Genomic DNA, 24,074 nt, shown 5'->3' with positions numbered 1-24,074 from the left:
ATCATTCAATTTTGCTTTGACTTTGAGCGTCAAAAACCAGTCATTATAGTGTACATAATTACTGCCCTTTAAAACCTAGTTTCGAGACCTGCTGCGCAAACGCATATTCTGTATATATCAAGTATATTAAGAGGTAGTTGCCAAGAATTCCGTCTATTTATGTCATGTCATTTATATCGTTTATATTTCAAAGAACGTGTGAGACATGAAAACGTATTTTGTAATATAAATTACCCAACCTATTTTATTGAAAACGATTCAAAGATATAAAATGGCGAGTTGCCCTATGAGTGGCATCAGTGACATTATGTAATTACCTGTACAGTCAGCCAGTGTCCACCCAGTCTCACATCCACTGTCACAGACCCCTGTTGAGTTACACAAAGAGTTCCCTACACAGTGTCTGGAGAAACATACGCCGAGACAATTTGATCCATAATGTTGGGAATCACATTCTGGAATAAGATGGTGGAGATATGATATTACTTATATTTCCTATAATCTTTAATGTGCCTATTCTAGAGAAAGTGAAAAGTGTATTTAGACCAAATTATTTTTTTATTCACTCACTCGTATACTTATTATTCATTTCAATGACTCACCATCTTTACAGTCAGCACCCATCCATCCAGAATCACACAAAATTCTTACAAATACATATGAATACTTATACCTGTACTTTTTAGAACAAGAAATTGACACATTGACGTATTCAGATTAAATTGATATGTTCTTTACTTATGTAAATGCAATTGATAAAAAGATAATTAACAGTGAGATACTATCGCTGTTGTGCAAAGCATCCAGTCCCAATGAAAGTGAACAGCATGCCTATGTTATACAAAGCAATCATATAACATATCGCAACTGATAGTTCTAAACAATCAGGCAATCAACATATCGGTATCAGTGGGCACATCGTGATATTTGAAGATAAAAAATGATCACACATGTCAGCAGTCTGGGAAGTAATACACAGCATCTTGACAATGAACAAAAAGAAGAAGAAGAAGAATAGTTTATTAAAGAGTCACTATTTAAACAACCAACCATTTTGGCTTTTGAGACAAAATACGCATCACCCCCCCCCCCCCCCCATAGAAGTACAACGAACACACACATCCGCAAAATCAGTCACTGACCCACCCACATATATTACGTTACACACACCACACCACACCACACCACACCACACCACACCACACAACACCACGGGATTCCATACTCGGTATTGACCCATGACATATCCTTTTTCATGTCAGGGAATGTGTTTTTGGATGGTGGTCAACGGACACGTCTTGCCTTAGGGAAAGCTGCTGTACTGTCCAGCTTCTTAATGTATGTCTCATCTGCGAGCCTCTTCGCCATCTGCAGTTCCGTCGACTCGCAGTTCTTTGGTCGTACTGTAAAAAATCTTTATGCCGTCTTCGTCATAGTTACTTTCCTCGGAGGGCATCAACTGAGCTATCTTTAATGCGTCCTCGTACCTCTGTTTCTTCTGGACGGGAAGGTTGCGATGGCGTATCCCGAAGACTCGGTTACGACTCTTCTGAAGAAAAACAACAACTTTATTTACAATTGCATTTCAAATTTATAATGCATATGTATGTATATCCATGTATATGCTCATGAGCAATGGAGGAGAATATGTGAAAATCAAATTCAAATTTATTCCGATAACCCTTAAGCAACGTGTCAGTATTATAGCTTGATGTATTAGAACAACACTATTTGGGAATGCCAGGTGCTACTGGTAGTGTTGGGTATGCTTACCCTTTTTGAAGATTCACTCTTTGTAATTCGACATCAAACGGATTACATCACACTCTGAGTAAACAATCTCATTTAACCCTTAATTAGTTAATTAATCTGCAGTATATTGTATCACTTAGTATTGCCTTAACGAGGAGTAATCCCTTGTCAGTTGTTGGTGAGTGATCAATTTATGTCTGGAGAAAGGGATTAGCCTTACTCACAATAAATTATCATTTCACACTGCAACAGAAGAAATTATCGATCATTATGCCTTTATAGGGAAGTGAGAAAGATCAAGATTGAATGATACATAACGGGCCGTGCCTGCATTATATAGCCTGCAAGAATCATCACTGTAAACTAATAGAGGATTAATTTCAATTTTACAGACTATACAACTGCTAAGTATATGATAAAGTGTTGAAGTAGCATTTGATATGTTTGAGATTACAGTTTTCAATTAAGTGTATAATGTAGCTTGCTGTCTTTGAGAGAGTCAGTATCTGTAGAGCTGGCTTGGTCTAATTGGTATTCAGTCCCTGGGACACAAATAATGTTTAATAGCATTGTTTTGTGAGCAGCCGGATGCGTAAATGATATGTAATATATTTCCGTATTATATTTTATAGTACTTGTTGTTTTAATATTGTTAACAACAGAGAGAACGAAGATTTTTTTTTTTAAAAACCATAACAGCATGCATATGTTCTAGCAAAAGGAAACTTGATAAATATTCATTTTGCTTAATTTCTACTTTGGAAAACTTATTTGGAGTTCTGAAAGCTTGACGCTGTATAATTTGGGACGCGCATGGTTGGATGCAAACTAAATGTTTAATTCTCGCAAATTTAGACACCAGCGGCGGTATAGGAGCATATACATATATCTAATGTCATTCAATACAGAATATACATGAAGATGTTTCAATGTTAAGATTAAATATATCTAACGATATGGAAATTAAATCTTGATAACTGTTTTTCATCTTTGATCTTTTGGGAAAATAATAGTGGAACTGGTTGAGTGACTGACGTATTCCACATTAAAAAGTGACAGATACGTGATTTACATCATTAAAATTTAAAGTGATACAATTATAAGTGAGGGTTGTGATTTATTTAGGAACGAAGTCAGTATTTGGGGATTTAACTTGCGCTTTCCGACATTATGCGTATTTCGCACACGATTAAGAAAATAATGTAATTCATTTATTTATATGAAGTACAAATGCATCAATCCTAAATCACCCGACTTGTTGAATGTTATTTCGTGAATACACAAATTGCATAACACATTCCCTGAGGACAAACCCAAATGGCCCGTCCCTTTGTGACAGGTGTTAATTAGAGAATGTATTGCCACCACATTATGTCCCGGCACTTTTATGACATGCAATGAACCTAAATATCGGTCCCTGAATCTGTAACATCAACATTGGTCTTATAAAATCAAAGTAGCATAAATGTTACGTAATTCGTATTAAAAAATTGCCTGATAAATATAACATGAATATAATTGCCTTTTGGGGGATAACATAATATTGGGAAAATATACTTAAAAGTACATGATTAAAGAATTTCAGAATCAACTGTTTCTTGTATTTATGACCGACTTCACACAAACTGAATAATTAAACATATGTTTATATAGCTATAATTACATGCATGGCACCTACATTATCATGAAATAATAATGTTGGTCATGTTTGTTAATTTGTACATTTCGTTGTTATTGGTATCCTGGGGATGTTGTAATTATACACGTGTTCTGATCTTATTTGACGTAGAATACATGAAAAACGATTGGTCAACAGTTTGGTGCGGTCGATGGAAGGTGTTCAATTACTAAGAAAAGCTATTTAACTGTATAATACTTAATACGTGTCTTAAAATATGAATTAATTCTTAAGTTATAACATTAGTGCAAATTCACCCGAACGTAGGATGTACATGGACCGATTTCAATTGACAAATTAAACCACTGAATATAAACTCACTTAGACTTAAGAATAGAAAGGCGAATTGTTTGTTAATATATTGTCTTTTAAGCCGATGGAAGTTTAAATCACTACAACCGAGTCCGAGGCGATAAAGGATTATGTGACAAAATCTGGTATCATGGCTTAACTGTATATAAGTCACACTGTCCAAGTTGAACAATCCTCTATATCAGATGACTATTCCAATTATTAATGATATCAGGTAGGAATAACTTGGCAAAGCATTCTGTTCTACAACATATAGCCTGTATATTGGTTTGATTTCTATAAATGTAATTACTAACAGCAAAGATGTTTTCCATCTTGTAAAAAGGTGTAATGGCTGTGTTAGTTTCTCTATATATTTTCTCGTGGCCTGTACCCCTTATCGCCCCACAAATAGTTCGTATAGTCCGTATTGAGTGAGTGAGTTAAAATTTAACGTCTCATCGGCAATATTTCAGCGTCCGGAATGAATCTTAGTGTAAACATTCTAGGATTAATTCTTGCTCTTGGTACAATTATCCCAAATATGGGCATTATATGCTTGTTCATAACTTCTAACGATTTATGTGAAAGGAGTTATTTAACTGAGTGAGTGAGTATGGTTTACGGCGGTGGACACCAGAAAGGTATCTAAGACTTCTAAGGCAATTAATCATAGGGATTTCCTTTTAAACTCGTCAATATCAGAATCTGACTGAAATATTATTCCCAAAGTCATAAATATAAATTCCTTTCATTTTAAGATTAGGTTTTGCACTTGGGAAGACTTTAATTTAACGTAAAATAGAAAGCTTCTGTTTTCTCTGGATTCAATTGTACTTACTTTCATCCATTTGGTAATTTTCTCCAAATCAGCATTAATATTTTACGCAGTAGTATTTGGAATTGTCCCTTTGGGGAATTGTCTGGACCCCACCGCAAACACAGTAAACAGAAATTCCAATGTGAATAATATGTACAATAGTTTGTTGGCTCGACATGCAAGACTCCATAATTTTAGTTATAATGTAAAACTCATAGTAATATTAAATTATATTTAAAACAAATAATTAATGTATTTTACATGGGAGACGAAGCGACACGCATTGTATTTTATAATAATGCACAATTTTGAATGCTTTAAACCTGTTGCATTACACAAATACTGGATTTGATGTAGTCATATAGTGAATCAATATGTGTCTAGTCTTCCAAATGTTCTATTGCGAACACATATAGCGTCAGCGCTCATGATCGCCATATCTATGAATGAATAAAAATATCATCATTAATAAACTCACCTGAGCTCGCTGTTAGGCATCCTGCACGGCTTCGTTCACGTTCACCCTCAAATGTACCATAGAAATCTGCGATTGTGCGTGTTCAATGTTCGAATGCATTTTTGCGACAGGCGTTCGTTTATTTATTAAAATTCCACCAATTCATTAATCACATTGAGTTGCTCGCCTCTTCTCCAGTTGTTCACACTCTCAACTGATGTAGCTGCCTTGATTAACTGGAGTCCGGATGTACCCAATTACAAACTCTGTTCTAATTATGCTAATCGTGGAAGTGCATTTTACTGGATGACAAACTTAGTAATCCTTTCACACTAATGATCCTTGTTTACAATGAACGCATGCCAATTGACTAAACAAACATCCTTAAGTAGAATTATCACAATGGACGGTGTGTACAACTGTTTGTCAAACAATATCAACCAATATTTTATATTTAGAATCACCATTACATGAAATCACAGAAACATATATATTAAATTTTACTTTGAAAACTCCAGAACTAATGTCGTGAACGTAATATAATAGGAATTTATTCCTACGATGTGTTTCCTATATATGTTTCCTTGTACAATTTTAAATTCATGGATTTTTTATCTATTATTTTGCAATGATCGTGACAATCGCTAAAAGGCTACTCTCTTGCTATTCCGTTTAGTGGTTATTCTAGTTTAGACAGCGACAGCCTCTCGTTATACAACCAGTGCTTTTCTAACCCCGATTTATATAAGACAGCGTAGAATAGTCTAAGAATAGTGCCATGTTGTGATGGCACCGTCTTGAAATTCCAGTAGCTAGTTAGACTGTATGTAAGGGGACAAGAGCGTACCTCTTCTTTCACACATTTCATTACATCTAAAACCAGCTTTCCTGTGAAGAACACTCATCACCCCGAATTTCCTGTCAAGGCCTATCTCGGAAGTTTGACTTTCGACGCTGGGTGAATATACTTTTTTCACTGACTTTTCTTTCTACACTGTATTTGTGTATTTGATACTGACCACTGTCGTCATATAATATAATGTAGCTAAATATTGTACTGCCACTCTAACCAAACAAGTGAATTTTGTAATACAATTATTGATAGTTCAACAAATGTTGGTTGTTTGTTGATTTCATACCAATTATTTTACATACAGATTTCTGGGTTAACATATTGTTTCAATTTGGGAATCGACAAATAACAGAGATTTGGGGCTTGTAAACATTTTATTGTCTAATATTGTGTGAAGCCAACAATTACTATGGTGTTTAGTGTAGAGGAATTTGTTCCTCACCCTTCAACGAAAGAAGTCCGACATCAGGTATGCTTAAGGCAGATTTCAAGATTGTTTTAATTACACACCTGGTTGACAAAGAGGTAATGGATGATGATGCTTTAACCTTGCTTGAAGATAAAACTGATGTTTTTGATTTGAAGAAATCAGAATTTGAAAGAGCAAAATAGGCAATATAAATTCGGCTTAAATGAATTAAGGCAGAGAAGGAAAAGGAATAATTGAGATTTGAAGCTGAGAAAGAAGAGCAAGAACTTTGGATTAAGCCAATGGAAGTTGATAAAGATATTAGGCTCAAAGAACTAAAAGAATGACAGAATGATCTCTCTTACCGTACTTGAACAGGTGATTGATCATTTAATCTTTCAAAGCAGGTTAGGTTTGTTCTCTGAACGTGATGTTGAAAAGTATTTCCAACATTTTGAAAAGGTGGCTAACAGTTTGACCTCAAAATCAGTGGACCATGCTGTTGCAAAGTTTTTTATGGGGAAATCTCAGAAAGCATATTCTGCATTACCTATTGATACGAGTTCTGATTATCAGGTTGCTGTTTTGGCTGCAGTTTTGAAGTCTTATTAATTGGAAACTTACAGGCAGTCTGGTTCTGAATTTGTTGACAAAAAGTCAAGTTCTACTGCAGACTTCGTCAGAACCTCCTACTTGTAGATATTGCCGCAAGCCAGGGAATATGTTTTCTAAGAGGAGAAAGCTCGCTTTCAAGAAACAGTAATTCTTCCCCAAATTCTTTTGTGGATGTCACTTTACAGCCTTTTTGTGGTTCGGCTAATATCTTTTATTGTGAGAGAGGAGTACAGTTCCAATGTTAAACACATTGCAGTTTTGATGGATACTGGTGCTCTTCAAACTGATTTTGGAAAGTATTTTGCGCCTTTCTGAGGTGTCATCAGCGAACACTAAGGTTTTTTTGCCCCTCTCCATTTTGTGAATTCGGTCATATTTTCTCAGAAGTGTGAGAAAAACATTATCTGTTGTGTTTTGGTAATCTCACACGCACGGTCACTAGTATCCTCACTTCTAAGTAACACCTCCCTCCCGATCCAGTGACACATAGCTACATTTACAAGGATATAGTTTTATATATGCCTTTATGGTCATCGCATGACCAAACACACCCTTCCAACCTTCAATTCTTGTTCAGAAGCGGAAGTGTGTACGCGTCAGTCTAGTTTGTCGAAGAGAAGTAAAAGCCTGATTGAAAGCATTTGAGAAATAGAAGCTCGCCTCTCATGGCATGGCTGCTGGCGGATGACTTACAGTTCATTATTAAAATAGGAGAAAACACCCTGAATAAAAACCACGGGTGAGAGTTGGAGACTTTTGTTTTTGAAAGCTGAGACTGGTCCGTCTCATACTTATGATCTATTCGGACATGTCGGTTATTTGTGAGAGACATCTCTTTGGCTTTGCCACATGCATGTTCGTTTGCTAGATTGTATTCGCAATTGTGTATATATTGAATAATTGTAGGTTTCGTTGAGTAGTTCCTTTTGTTATTTGCGACAATTTAATTTGGTACTCGTTACATTCCTTTAAATACATATATCAAACATATCTTTTGCCTGACTTCTTCATTGAACAAACCATGCGTCATGCAGAGTCCGTTTTCTTTCTTTATACATTGTCCATTTTTGGAATCAAAATTATTTTTTTTCTCGTCATCTCTCCATCCCTCATTTAATCAATCCTTATATTCAGCTCATTTCCTCAAAAAATCATTCAATTTTGCTTTGACTTTGAGCGTCAAAAACCAGTCATTATAGTGTACATAATTACTGCCCTTTAAAACCTAGTTTCGAGACCTGCTGCGCAAACGCATATTCTGTATATATCAAGTATATTAAGAGGTAGTTGCCAAGAATTCCGTCTATTTATGTCATGTCATTTATATCGTTTATATTTCAAAGAACGTGTGAGACATGAAAACGTATTTTGTAATATAAATTACCCAACCTATTTTATTGAAAACGATTCAAAGATATAAAATGGCGAGTTGCCCTATGAGTGGCATCAGTGACATTATGTAATTACCTGTACAGTCAGCCAGTGTCCACCCAGTCTCACATCCACTGTCACAGACCCCTGTTGAGTTACACAAAGAGTTCCCTACACAGTGTCTGGAGAAACATACGCCGAGACAATTTGATCCATAATGTTGGGAATCACATTCTGGAATAAGATGGTGGAGATATGATATTACTTATATTTCCTATAATCTTTAATGTGCCTATTCTAGAGAAAGTGAAAAGTGTATTTAGACCAAATTATTTTTTTATTCACTCACTCGTATACTTATTATTCATGACTCACCATCTTTACAGTCAGCACCCATCCATCCAGAATCACACCCCAAATCGCATGACCCTGTCACGTGATTACATGATGAGTTTCCTGCACAATGTCTGTCAGGGCAAAAGCTAATGCAGTTTGTTCCATATGTTCCTTTGACACATTCTGAAACAAAACAATGAAGAGATCATCAGGCGTTTCATAGATGTTCAGATGTTCTTCATGGTGTTTAGCGGGCTTCCTTCCATGTTATAACTGATTTATTGTGCTCTGTGTTCTTTCTCTGCATCCGACATGACTTGGTAATTAATGTCCTTAATTCACAATAAACTCTTGACATTCTTTACCTTGTGTGCAGACCTCATCTATCCAACCAGGAAGACACCCTGTGTCACATGCTCCAGTGTGATGGTCACATGACGAATTTGTAGCTGCACACTTCCGCTCAGCACATGATTTATTGCAGTTTGTACCATAACTGGTATTGTTGCAAGCTGTAAAATATAGACAGGAGCTAAGAATTTATGTTGTATGTCAATGAGTGTTGATTTGTAAAACGTGGTGGGAAGTCGGTTCATAACAATGTTAAAAAACAAGTTATTAGGTAATGTTAAGTACCCTGACTTAGTCACACCAAACTTGACAGTAAGTCCTTCTCACCTGTATCACATCTCTGTCCCTGCCACCCAGGTCTACAGCCACCAGGACAGAATCCAGTCAAGCGATCACAAGTGGAATCCAGGCAGTGACATGACGTATTACAGTTCACCCCATAGATTCCTGGACTGCAGACTGTTGCATTGTCAAGACAAGAATAAAGCATTTTACTGTATTGAGAGAGGGAGATGACGCTGAGGGGAGGTGAAATGGGATGTGCTGTCACCTTCAAGATTTGTTTCACTTTTATGTACTTGTGTGTTTGGCTGATTGTACTTGTCCAGGTAATCATGAATGCCGTATTGTTTATAGTAGCCGACTGAGATATCATGCTGCAGTGTAACATGGCTACTCCTCTTGGAAACATTATACTGACTCACAGCCAGTCAGTCCTTGCTTTATCTCCTTAATGCCGAGGCAGCCCCAGGCAGGGTAACAACGAGTGCAGTGCCTTAGCGTCTTTTGATATCATGCAGCCAGAAGATCGATACACCGGCCTACCGTTCCCTGGCCAGATGCTCTATCCACTACACCATGGAGACGGTAGGGAGAGGTAGGGACACAGGTGGGAAGAGTTAGGAAATGACACACGACCTTTAATAATTCATGTTTTTACTCCAGAGTATTTTTGTTTCCATCTTAAACGTCATATCAGTGTTAACTTTTTGGTTGAACCATTAAGGCTGATTTGTTCCGCTACTGGGATATTGCCAATATTTTACACACCTCCTGTACATCCTTATACATCCACATATCCTTTCCCGTTTTTCTTCCTCGAATCAGTTTCTGCACAAGATAACTGTGTATCATGAAAGTTAGTGTTTACTATAATGAATTAAAGCAGAATGTAATCATCAGGGTTATCACAGGATCAGTTTCAGTCGAGTACAGTTTCAAAATAGCATTACACATGCCTAAGATTCCCCACACGGGTACAATGTGTGAAGACTATTTCTGGTATCCTCTCCGTGATATTTCTGGAAAATTGCTAAAAGCGGTCTGAAACCATACTCTCTCACTCAACACTAACAAACACAACTGGCTGAACTCGGCCCTTTAATGCAATGTCAACTGTGAGGCGTTTCGTATGGACAACAGAGTGTGCTTCATAGGACGAGGGATATTTGCAAAAAAATATTTTTCTCTTTAATGATGAATCTCCATTTTTAGCTTTTTTTTATAGATAAATCTTATACTAAAGGGCACACTACAGGGTTAAGTACATCCGCATATGATGGTTTTTCACCATTGCAGAACCAGAGAACCAGATTGTAAGTTCCATAAAGAATCAACAACTGTCAATGTAGAATCCAAATAAGTGTGAGGGTGAATCAAATTAAGTTTCTATGTTAGGGAATGCCAATTTTGATCATGTGTGGACTACATCGCAGTTTGATTTTCCATGTGATCAATTTCGCTGAAATTATCTGAAATTAGTGCATTTAGACACAAGAGTGAGTGAGTGAGTGAGAATGGTTTTAGCAATATTCCAGAAATATCATGCTGGGGCACACCAAAAATAGGCTTCACACATTGTACCCATGTCGGGAATCGAACCCGGGTCTTCAGCGTGACGAGTGAACGCTTTAACCACTTGGCTTCACGACGGCCTTTAGACACAAGAATAGAAACGTACTTCTTAATGTAACCATCGTTTTACCATAGATCTCCACCTCACAAATGGTGAGTGCATCACTGTGTGCAGGTCCTGTCCCCGGGTTCCTGATGGTGAGGTATCTGCCGGTACCGTTACAGGTTACGTCAGTTGGGTTGGGGGTGGAGGACGGACTCGGGAGGGTGGAGCAGATAGCTGACGAGTTGTTGTTCAGGTAGATGTTAGAGTTCGCGTTTCTCCAGTAGTCTAGTATAAAACAAACAAGCAATGTATCAAACTATATCAGTCTATTACAGTGTGTTTATAAAGTTGTTGACAGCCAATACATGCGATCACAACATTATGTTCATGTAACATTGGCTTTTGTATGTGATAAAAACGTAACTAATAGCAAACACATTTATTCCCGAATGCACGTGTTAGGGCAGGTGGGATTTAGAATAATTACATAAATACTCCTGATCGCTCACAAAAATTACACTTTAAAACAGCATATTAATGCTAATTAATTGTATGCATGATCATGAAATGCACGATATCTTGCGTAAATTTGTGATTCTTAAATTAAAAACAGGTATCTTCACTCATCCTAATTTACCTCACCCTTGAAACTGCTTCAGAGGTAGTAGTAATTTATGAGTGAAGTCGATGTGTATATACAGTAACCCAGTTTATCATTAATGTACTTCAATGAAAAACAGCATTCAAACAAAAATATGTCATTGTTAAAATATAGACATGATCTGAAGATTGTATGTCGCATATCAATGAGTATTGATTCGTAAAACGTGGTGCGAAGTCGGTTCATAAAAATGTATAAAACAAGTTATTAGGTAATGTTAAGTACCAAAGACCATTGACTTTAACCCAGTTTATCATTAATGTACTTCAATGAAAAACAGCATTCAAACAAAAATATGTCATTGTTAAAATATAGACATGATCTGAAGATTGTATGTCGCATATCAATGAGTATTGATTCGTAAAACGTGGTGCGAAGTCGGTTCATAAAAATGTATAAAACAAGTTATTAGGTAATGTTAAGTACCAAAGACCATTGACTTTAACCCAGTTTATCATTAATGTACTTCAATGAAAAACAGCATTCAAACAAAAATATGTCATTGTTAAGATGTTGTTTGTGTAATGTAATCAAATGATATGACATGAAGGGCTACATTTTCTTATATTTTGTTTCTTTAGTTCGCCATATACATTTCACATTCTATCATTAGATCATGGCAGATCAAAGATGCTGACAATCATTTTTTTCCACCACAGATAGTAATGTACGCTGTCCCGTGAACCACCCTGTCGGTAAGAGCACCCTCGGCAACAGAGTTATAAATGGTACCCAGGTCACTGTTTCTGACCTACCCAGGAATCTGATTGATAAATTCGCGATATCTGTCACTGGCCACACACCTACTTAAAGTAAAGAATCATCCTACGAGGACCATGTCCTTCCAATATTTCTAGAGACATACATCGGTCCAATCTTTCGTGTCACCACTGCAGTCAAGCACAGTATTTCTGGCAAGTTCAAAGTTGTCTCATATGTACTCTACATGTGCCACATAATGCTACTCTTTGGTAGTTTAAATTATTTCATTTCCATCTCAATAATGTGAGTGGGCAATGACTGTGACTATGCGTCTTAATTTGATGTCTAAGAAAGGTCACGCCATGATACTACGCTATGACAAAATAACTTGTATATGTATTCATAGTTAATAGATAGATAGATGGATAGATAGAAAATTACCAGCCTATTGCACATGTACCGAACAACAAAGGTTCCTGTGACATTGAATAAGATTTAATGCAAAGTTATGTTTTTTTACCAAATCTTAAACAATTTCGTTTTGCGACAGATAAAAGAATCCTGTAAGTGTTCAAATGGTTTAATTTGCCATACTGACTACAGAAAATGCGTTATTTCATATAAAAAAAACATGAACATGCCAAAATGTCAATTTACAAATCAATAGCGTGTGTGTCCACCTGCTGGGACCAGGCTTCGCACAAAGTCCTGTGGGATATCTGCCCAAATCTGCTGGAGCATGTTTCGAAGTTCCTGGAGTGTCTGTGGAACATGTGGTTGACGTCGAAGGCGCCGATCCATCTCATCCCACATATGCTCGATTGGTTAGAAATCAGGGGAGCGAGCCGGCCAGGGGATGACATTCACGTTGTTTTGTTGAAGAGAATCCTGACCAAGTCGAGCAATATGAGGCCGGGCGTTGTTATGTTGAAAGGTAATGCCTGGGCCATGACGGCGCAAAAACGGTAGAACAACAGGGCCGATGATCTCGTCGCAGTAGCGCTGTTCAATGAGATTTCCCTCTACCACTATCAAACGGGTCCTCTGTCTTTCCACCCCATCACACCCCATACCATAACGCTGCCGCCCCCGAACCGATCTTCTTCCATGACATAATTATTGACGTAACGTTCACCTCGACGTCAGTACACTCGAATCCGTCCATCGCTGTTGCAGAGGTGAAAACGAGACTCGTCAGTGAATAGAACTTGTCCCAACTGCATGGCCGCCCAGCGCAGACACTGTCTACACCACTGTAAACTCACTTGACGGTGGTTTCCTGTCAAAATGGGACGTCTGTAGGGTCTTCTGGCGACAATCCCTACGCATCTGAGGCGACTATATACATTTTCTGAAGATATTCGTCGAAGGCCAGGGATGCTTTTTGCAGTCACTGTTGCTGGATGGAATCGATTTCGTAGTTGTGTTGTTCGAATCCAGTTGTCTTGTCGATTGTTGGTTACGCGTGGCCTGTCACTGCGAGGATGGTCTCTGACTGCATTCGTCTGTTGCTAACGTTGCCATAAACACCAAATGGTGTTTCTGTGGGCGCTAAAATGTCTTGCAACATCACGTTGACTCGATCCTGCTTCAAGCATACCAAAGGCTTGCAGACGCTTATTTTCGGACAGGCGTGGCATTCCGTAATGTTCAATAATTGCGTAAGTTTGTTGTGTTTCTGAGTGGGTGTTATCAGCACGATGCTAAACAATGCATATGGAATCCCGTTAACGCACATGTTTTTATACCCATTCTTGGGTAGTGAAATGCATGGGGCTTGCATAAAAGTCACCTTTTGCGTTGAATGTATGCTTTGCTGTCGCAGTTGCGTTTTTGACTTGATTCCATACATGTACTACAATGTTGAAAACCAAACTTTACTTGTTTGAAAATTGCACTAAAATATTGGTGTCACAGGAACCTTTGTTGTTGAGAATATTTGGGTGTCTGCTTGTCTTTTGTTGACCACCTAATTGTTGTTTAAAACATTAAGACGGTACATGCATAAAAGCTCATTAATTGATGTTGAGTGTTTATATATGTTGATAAATATATTACTATCTTTGTGTACATTGTGATCTTGAATACATTGTGATAAAAGATTAGAAGTCTAAGGAGAGTACAATACAATCTACACACAACTATTCTGACAATCAGAATAGCATCACTCTCCCATAGACTGGATACCTACAGTTACGTCTGCTGTAGATTCTGATGTCATACAGCTGGTAGTCCCGGCCAAGATCCACTGTCCAGTCTGACTGAGATCTACCAGCGTGGAAACAGGTTCTTCCCTCACCATTTATGTCTCTGTCTCCGTCAACAGCCTTTGATGGGGACCAGTTGCTATATTGACCAGATGTTGTTGATGCTGCCTTGTTCAGTGCAATGTTTTCTGTGTAGTTCAATTATCATGTCACATACACACTTTCATACAGATCGCAGTACATACAATTACTGAGGATGACCCTGCATAAGTTGAGTCAAGTCGTTGTGAAAATAACATAATTACTAATATATCTTTCGTAGTTAAGTACAGATTCTCTGGGTTGAGTCCCGTCCGACGCTTCCACAAAATGAAAGTCCGACAACTGGTAATCTAGATCACGTACTTTGAGTACCCCTCTGACAAGTGTGAATTGGTAAATAGTGTCTACTTTAACATGTATATCAAGTTAACGTGGGTTTACATGTATAGCTACAGACGAAAGCTCCACTGTTGATAAAAACAGTGTAATGAAAACCACAAACCAACAAGTTGTCTTTTGTATTACAAGTGTATTGTACATGGATGTTATAAGAATATAACCCTATTGTAATTGGTTGCTAGAAGAGGTATTTGGCACACAGCAGAGAGCAGGATACTGAACCCATCAATATAGAAATGTAAAACGTATGTGGAACTGACGTTTCTGGCAGAGGCCCCCTGCCTTCCTCCATCCAGTGTCACAATCACCAGAACAAGCACCTGTTGTCTCGTTACATGATGTCCCACAGTTGCAGGAGTAGCTGCAGGAGTCTCCAAACTGGCCTGGTGGGCAGGAACCTGTGACGAGATACAAGGAGGTGAGATGAAACATTCACATGATGGTCTGCAGTCTGCAAACAGCCTGGTGAACTGGTGAGATTCAACAGTTGCAGTTTACCCTGTGGTACGCTGAGGGAAAGCTTCCATTGTTGTGGTAATTTTGTCCTATATCTAGACACTGTAATCAATAATGTATGTTTCTCAGACAAATTCTCTATGTTATATCATCAACGGTAAAAAGTATTGGTCTTAATTGAAGTTGAGCTATCAGGCAAACAAAGTTAGTTGTAAGGGACCTGAATCGAATTTACTGGAAATGACAATTATGAATATAATAGATGACTCTGAATATTACAGTTGACAGTTGATAGTTGGGCGTTTGATTCCACCAACTCCGATGCTAGGCTGTGTTGTATTTTTGCCCAACGGTTTTCATGAGCTTATACATGTGTACGTTTGGCGTGTGTGCGCTACTGCATTCGTGAACCGGTGGCATAAAACTTCAGCATGTCATATACATTTAGCAGACTCATATAAATCGAAGTATATTTATTCAACCTTACCTAAATATCTATCATCAGTTATGTTTACAAAGATGTTTCATCCTTCAAAAAGCCTTGAAATGGACAGCGGGCGTGGTTTGTGCATTAAAACATATTATTCCAACAGAGATGAGAAAGTTATCAACCTGGATCAGCGCACCATGTGTTCAATGGAGGAGATGCTGATCTTCGTTTACTGGGTAGACAGATTGACCACTGTTCAGTTATATACAAGTATCAAATTAAGATAAGGAGCTAGGCTAGATGGCCGCCCATATGATGAGATATTACATGAGACATGTTGCTTCTGAGTATTAACATTGTATTTCTTTACATTTAAATGGTGGTCCGTGGGGTCGACATTTTCGATTCAAACAACTTGATTATTAATAGACACATTTCTCCTCTCAACAAACAACGTGTTAAGTTTTCAATATCTTGCTGTCGCTTATTTGCCCTGTCACATATCCTCAGATACATCATATCCTTGTCTGTGTCATAAGCATGTGTTTATGAATCACAACTCAAATAGTGATGACACCGGTTGTTCACGCAAAGATGAGCTTATCCTGCCCACCGGTGGCACCCGTAAAAAACATATGCAAACCATGCTGCACTGATCAGACCGCCAAGGGCTACACTAAAGAAGGTAGGTAGTGTACATAGAAAGATACTTGAAAAGGACAAATCCTATAAAGTTGCTGGTTATTATACAATAAGTTCATTCTGTCTTTTCCTACCAGGTGAAATTAACTACGCCGGGCATTTTACCTGATGTGCTGCAAATATCTCTGAGAAAGAGCAGAGACACGAGGAACGAGCCTTCACACAACGCATGCTACTTCGTTACAGATCTCCACTAGTGGGAAAAGCCTAAGTTTTGTTTGAAGTGTGTTTCATGCCGGGTGATATACCAACATATGCTTAATACACGGCATTTCATCATGTACCTACATATAGGTACAAAGTAAATCATAGATCCTGTGATATATTTATCTTTATCTAGCCCCTGTAGATATATACTTGTGTTGAGTGGATATCATGCTACATCATTTGCCATTGCGTCCGTCTTGTGGTACATGTAGATTGTATGAAACCAAAGCCCTCATGTAGATACAGACGTACATATGTAACAAGTTACATAATATACTTTAAAAAAACTGTTAATCACAGCACTTCCCACCTTCTTTCAGCACAAACCTCTTACTTACCAGAGTGACCTATTGACTTCTGCTGTGTGTGTTATTGTTGGCAGCCTGGGGCCGTACAGGCAGCCACGCTTACGCACACGCACACGCACACGCACACACACACACATACACAGGCGCGCACGCTTACACCTCAATATATATGTGCAACCATCTTGAATGCGACGTTAAACACCATTCTATCTCATCTTACTTCACCTCTAGTTAGTGTTCACTCTTGCAAACTGTTGTGTTTTGGAGCTTGATTTCTTTAAAATAAATGTTCTTCCCACATATATCACTTACTTTCATTGCCAGACACTGGTCTATTTTCCTGTTGTTCAATTTCAAAACAAACTTTCCCTTTATATATTCAATGTTATATCGAAATTCGATGAATAAAACCGCCATGGGAGACAGTGTGCATTGTAATTGGAGATCAATGGCCTTATAAGCGGAAAGCGTGACTGGATATTGGGGTAAGGATGACTGGACCTCGGGTATGGATGACTGGACTCAGGCATTGTGATCACAGGATCCTCAGCATGAGGTAAATTTAACGATCGCAGTCCCGTAGGCTATAGATGGTTAACCGCTGAAGACTGACTATGAATACCTGCTTGTCGTAAGAGGCGACTAACGGGATCAGGTGGTCAGGCTCGCTGACTTGGTTGATGCATGTCATCGTACCCAAATTGCGTTGATCGAAGCTCATGATGTCCAGTCTCAATTATTTAAAGGCTGCTGTCATATAGTTGGAATATTTCTGACTGTTATTTTTTTCAACTAACGACAATATATTCAATAAATTATCTCTTGTTGTTATGTTGTAATCAAACTTATAAAATCCAGCAACTTAATTCCTTTGTTCTCTGACTCGCGATATTTTACTTAATACATAATACTTATGCATAATTTCTGTTTACTACTCTTTGATCACTTCCTGTAACCAGGCATGTTACATTCAGATCGTTAACGAGTGAGAAAAGCTTTTCGACTGAAAGTTTGATAGCTTTAAAACCTGAGTGTTTTTGTTCAAATTGTCTAGTTTTATTAATTGTCACTGCCATATATGTGAAATGATATATGAACAGACACACATTACCATCTACATTGTTGAAAGAAGTCGCTGCGTGCTCGCTTGTGAATCCCATTCTGTCCCATATTTGACAGGTTGGAAATTGTAAAGGCAGATTATAAGTCAAACCAGTTCGCTCTGGATTGGCAGATGTCAGTTAACAAAATATGCTTGTTTTATCTTTTTCAGCTCATGCTATAGTTGCTTGGGGCTCCCGTGCAGAACGTTTAGCTAGGATGTGTTGTCACTGACAGTATTAAGCGACCTCTCCTGACCTATCGATACACATCTATTTCTTGAGTTGCCCTATTCATATGTCATGAGGTGGCTGAGGTGGTAGTATATTTAAATGGTCGACCTCTTCACTGTATCCACCCCACTAGCACCCCCGCCATGTTGACCAATGTTGAAGTGAAACACCCGGTCATCAGGTCATGTTGGTTATATCATCTATTAAATAAAATATGCCGGCTGTGTGTGTGTGTGTGCGTGCGTGCGTGCGTGCGTGCGTGCGTGCGTGCGTGCGTGCGTGCGTGTGTGTGTGCGTGTTAATGCCATGCACGTACATATGTGCAGTAACGTCTAAATGATTCGTATCACCTTCTGCATTGTTGAAAGAAGTAGCTGCAAGCTCGCTGGTGAAAGTTACCAAGTTGCCATTGCTTCTTGATAGCTAGTGCGGTGTGTGTAACACACCCTTTGTTTATTTATCCAGGTTCTTAAATTAAACCTGCATTTGTGTTACAACTCCGTATTTTTTTAAGGAAAGTCTAAAATATCCACGAGGCCACATGTCTGCTCTGCTGATCCACATGTTGCTGTTGCAATTGAGAGTAATCTAACATTGCAGTACAGTAAAGAATGATTGGGTAGCATTGTTGAAAAGAAGTGCAAGGAATCTCAGGCTACCACAGCTATGGATTTTAACCGGCATGACATTTTACATGACAATTCATTACATGCATCTGGACACATCAGGACATAGAAGATTGGATCTCAATTGCTAATAATATGGATGTACTCATTGGTGATAGCTGTGAAACACTGGCCAGACAACCATGTGCTCTGGACACATTTGGGTTGTTTCTTTAAGTGAAGTCATGAAGGTTGTTGGAGAGGAATTGGACATTGTTCCGATGGATGTTGTGATATTTTCCGAGATTGCTGATGTATTGTCTGATTTTGAGGAGTCTGCTTTTCGTTTCTGAAGTTGATTGGGCTGGATGTTCCACTTACAAAGGATTGTCCCGAAATGTATTTTGTGCTAGTTGCTCAGACTTTTGCTGAACAGCATGCCAAAAAGGAACCCCTGTCGCTAAGGGGGTTTAATGACTGGACGCCATTCCTGCTGCTCCTGCTGCTCTCAAGTGGTTCTGTAATGTTCTGATGGACACACGGGACAGGATGCGTTGTCCTGTCTCCGCGATGTGACCTCACATGAGGCCGTTATGACCTTGGCAGGTCTGTCACAGCACTGGTTAGACAATGTCTTGATTGCCTGATGACTGTGTAGCTGTAGCCTAGGTGACCCCCGATGGACGTCAGTTGAAAGATAACCCTATGGAATGTATTCCGAACATTTCTCTTGTCATGGTTACAGGGAATTATTAAACATAGCAAGTCAGCGGGATCAAATACCAAAATTTGATGCCTGTACATACTGTATTTCCGGGAATGGCATCCTTCACGTGCATGCCATGGTGAGTTCTAACATTATCGTCAAACATGACCTTTCACCTCTTTGTGTAATTATCATTGCCATTACAGTTATTCACATGTAATAATTCATTATCTCAAGAAGTGCTCATCTGTTTCCCAGGTGCATTCATATAATTCTGAATGGATCATATGTTCGTGAAATAACAATTTCCTTATTTCAGCAATATCAAATCAATACAGTATGCACATTGTGACTGATCATCACACCATCCTGCTGTTTCTAAAAAAAAGTCATGGACTAGACCCTCAAACGGGTGTTTCAGTTAATGAATGAATTAATTAAATACCTTTCCTTCATGGGTATATTGAGTTCTTGTTTGTCAGATCCAAAATATTATGTATACGTGTTATAATCCCCCGTTGCATCTGTAGTTTCTTCAGTAATATCACTGTCAACCGAGTCAAACTTAATCAGTGTTAAATGTGTTTGTTTGTTTTTTCTCAATTAACTGAAGGAATTAATAAATTTATCAAATAACTGATTTGATATTGTTTGTTCCACGTACTGATTCTGTATTGGAAATATTATACCATGGTGCTATTGAGCATTTCAGATAGACTTTAAATAAAAAGGAAAAGGACCCTGATATCTTTAAGAATGATTATGCAAAGTGTGCTGCTTTTGCTGTAATTATATCGTTCTAAAGCTGACACCATTTCGTTACAGTAATGACACAATGCAATGCCTCCCATACATTATCCAACATGTTCCGTTGCTGAAGTCAGCATATGTGTCACTTTTTTCCAGTAATACACACTCCAATCATCACAAACGAAGTATAAATTAACTGACAGGTCTTACTGTTGCCTCGAACATGAAGACTCGATGGCATAAGCCAATATTGTCAAAACATGGCTATCCCACCGACCCAAAAAGATTGAACAGTCGGTCACCTTATTGATAAACAGTCGTTGGTACTCTGCCAAAGGGTTCGGCATACAGATACTGAGTAATTAATTCAAACGTTAATATTAAGAAACAAATATTAGAATCAAACCGAAAGTAAATAGAATTAAAACTCGATTGTGCAAAGGATGCCTTTGCAAAGGCCTTATATTATAAACTATTGGGTCTCAGCAAATCAAATGCAATAGCTAGCTTTCAGTGCCTAATTTATATGTCACCGGCATACACTAATCTGATACTCTCCCGAAGCCAGCTGTATCCAGCTCAGTAACACCACTAACACAAACATCCTGACACCCTCATTGTTGAACAACCAGTGCAATACCCCGTCAAACTAAGCCTAGTGTTACGCCCACTGCACACATTCTGAGTTAGTACACAATAATCTATCATTCTAGCAACACAACAATTGTACTGCTTTCAATTTCTCCTTTGAAAATGAGTTATTGAGGTATTATTCAAAGCCTATCACAGGGGAAGAATGCTTTAGGTACAATCATGAATGTCTTGTAATGAAACAGAGGCGAATAGTGTAGGTCATTTGTTCGCGTGAACATTCCACCCCATTCCCTATTCAGCTCTACAGCTACAGTTGAGATAGTTTTTTTGTTATTATCAGTCGATCATGTAACTGTTCAGTATAATTTGCCTGTACCCTTTAAACTAGACATCCATTCAGTCTATCAAGTGTAATTATTTCAGGGTTGTTCATTCGTTACCATGTCTTGAAATGAGTTATACAAAGTAGCCAAGAGAATCCCTCAACTTCATCCTTATGGTGGGGAAAAGAAGACATACCAACTCTTATCCTTTTCGCGAACACCTGGTGTCATCACTTATTTTCAGTGACCCGCTCATGACATCCTTTATTTGCTTTTTACACTTTACATCGTTCGTTCGGTGGATAGTTCAGACTGGTTATTCTCTGGCGTTGATGTTTTAAAGATAGAATTGGCATGGGAAGTTTCAGACAGCTCGTTTCAGATGCATTTGATATAATACGTTACTATCTGAAGTATGTGTGACTTCATGTTTCCCCAGACAGCCATACAACAACCAACTGTATCGCGGAATAAAATAGTTCCTAAAACAAAAGCTGATATTCGCGTATCCATGCACAACTTGCTCTTCAAAAGCATCTGACACAACACATGTACCACCATAATAGTACCACCATAAGATGAGAAAGGTCTGTTAAGAGCAACCTCAGTAAGTCACAATGACAGCGTATCGTAATACATTTACATCAATTACAAGATGTTGCCCACAGAACAAACGTGACGGGAGAGATTTCATTAAGTTGTTAATGAATCTGTGGCGGTAACATGTTTTAGTCATCATTGATCCATTGGTCGATCATTGAAAGGTGATAAAAGATCAAGGTAAATATATAGATTGCTGTATGCTGTCACTGTCAGCCTAGACACGGATCAAGTCAATACTACGACAGCTGGGATGTGCCTTCCTTCATGTAGTTCACAAGGATGGGTCGCGACGAGGATATTCGTGAACGATCATGCAGTCAAACTATCTGACGTTTCTAAATATATACTAAGTACGACGCTGAGTTCAAGATTAAAGGGTCTAAATAATCAGAAAGATCGCTTCTGTATGAGTGTATACGTGCTTGAGAATTCCCAGGGGTACCCCAAGAATCTGAAAGTAGTCTGTCAGTGTTGCAGGTTCGTATCTAACCGAGGTTTAAACTTGTCTCCGCATATGTGTTGTATGTGTTGTTGATGTATGACTAATAGTATTTCTATCATACATGGAACGGCTGATAATGAAATGTCAGGCTACTACGATATTTTACAATTGTTGGGACTGAGTTCGAGCCCTGGGGGGGGGGGGGGGGGGGGGGGGGGTGAGGCGGTCGGGTAGCCTAGTGGTTAAAGCGTTCGCTCGTCACGCCGAAGACCCGGGTTTGATTCCCGACATGGGTACAATGTGTGAAGCCCATTTCTGGTGTCCCCCGCCGTGATATTGCTGGAATATTGCTTAAAGCGGCGTAAAACCATACTCACTCACTCACTCACTCACTCACTCACTCGAGCCCTGGGCCCATTTATCTGTTATGGATCATGCTTTGTGGGAGGAAAGTCCGAAGTGCTGCATGACCTGCATATTTTCTCATAAAATGTATACAAAGGATCCGGTACACGGTGTTTGTCGTGTGTGATCATATTATGGATTAAATGTGGACCTAAATACAGGTGGTAAAAGCGTTTGGGCGACCCCAAACATGGATACAATGTGTGACTTCAATTTCTTGAGCCCAAAATTTGTTAAACATCAAGATACAAAAATGAAACAAAGTGTATTTGAAACTACATTTATTGTTATATCATTTATTTCGAATCTTTCACATACCACCTATAATACAATGATTTCAGATAATATCCCTTCTACAAAATGCAACTGCAGCTTAAAGATGAAACAGTATGTATACATTATAATCACAATCCAAGGACAACTTACCCAATAACAGTTGCATCCACCCAGCCAGCACCACCACCCGGAGTAACCTGACAACCGCCATGTTGAACTGGCAGGAGTTGGAGTACCACGCCTGTACTTTCACAGCGACTGAATATGCAAACCACACTTTCCTTGTATGAGGACAAGTTATTTTGAACGCAATGCATGACTTATGTTTCAGAATGTATCTGAGGATAACGTATTGTTTACGTGCATTGTTGACAATGTGAAGAAAAAAGTTGAACAAGGGACGGACAATAGGCTAAACTAGTGTTATCTTTTTCCTGTTGCAAACCTTTGTATGTTTTTGTTGAATCCATCGCTGTGTGTGTTTGCTATCTTGCAATCGGGTTACATATAAATCCGAGATAAATACAGCATAGTTGCAAGTAATCAGCCTTATATTTAGTTGTCTAAAGAAAAGAATGGCAGTTTCATGATTGAATTGTGGAATTTCTCTTACATTTAGTGCTGGCATTAGTGTTTATGTAGTATGTTATATCCATCTCTCAACATACACACCTATGTACAAAAACCACCATCATACTTTAACCTTGAACACACATTCAACATTGCATATTGCTTTTCTCCCATTCAGATTGATTACTCTTGTAAAGGACTCTGCAGTACTTTCAATATTCAAGATGTCTGTGTATTGAGATAATACTACGGCTCAGTTTTAGATACGTCAGACTTACATTATGATACATATGGTATCTTATAACTTATAACCCATGCTTGCCGTAAAAGGCGACTAACAGGATCGGGTGGCCAGGCTCGCTGACTTGGTTGATGCATGTCATCGATCCCAAATGCGTGGATCGATGCTCATGATATCAATCACTGGATTTTCGGGTAAGACTCGATTATTTACAGACCACCGTCATATACAATGTAGCTGGAATACTGCCGACTGGTGCGTTAAACAACAAACCAACC

The 24,074-nt window shown here is 38.5% G+C and overlaps 1 protein-coding gene across 1 annotated transcript in view; it reads right to left on the bottom strand.

Annotated features, from left to right (window-relative positions):
* The window catches only part of LOC124147606 (multiple epidermal growth factor-like domains protein 11), a 28,686-nt gene extending 5,403 nt beyond the window's left edge, over window positions 1-23,283 (bottom strand). Inside the window, exons 1-9 of the mRNA XM_046518287.2 lie at window positions 23,136-23,283; window positions 15,105-15,242; window positions 14,388-14,591; window positions 10,918-11,118; window positions 9,261-9,392; window positions 8,948-9,094; window positions 8,622-8,765; window positions 8,343-8,480; window positions 318-455 (exon numbers count right to left, since the gene is read on the bottom strand). Of these exons, the coding sequence (XP_046374243.1) occupies window positions 318-455; window positions 8,343-8,480; window positions 8,622-8,765; window positions 8,948-9,094; window positions 9,261-9,392; window positions 10,918-11,118; window positions 14,388-14,591; window positions 15,105-15,242; window positions 23,136-23,196 (1,303 nt within the window). The 5' untranslated portion in view covers window positions 23,197-23,283. The remainder of the gene's footprint in view (window positions 1-317; window positions 456-8,342; window positions 8,481-8,621; window positions 8,766-8,947; window positions 9,095-9,260; window positions 9,393-10,917; window positions 11,119-14,387; window positions 14,592-15,104; window positions 15,243-23,135) is intronic.
* Window positions 23,284-24,074: the final 791 nt, after the last annotated feature.

This window comes from Haliotis rufescens, unplaced genomic scaffold (genome assembly GCF_023055435.1).
Source record: "Haliotis rufescens isolate VD_foot unplaced genomic scaffold, xgHalRufe1.0.p SCAF_2, whole genome shotgun sequence".
Classification (NCBI taxonomy): domain Eukaryota; kingdom Metazoa; phylum Mollusca; class Gastropoda; order Lepetellida; family Haliotidae; genus Haliotis; species Haliotis rufescens.
Note: the sequence above shows the minus strand (reverse complement) of the source record. Positions and strands in the feature narration are given on the sequence as shown.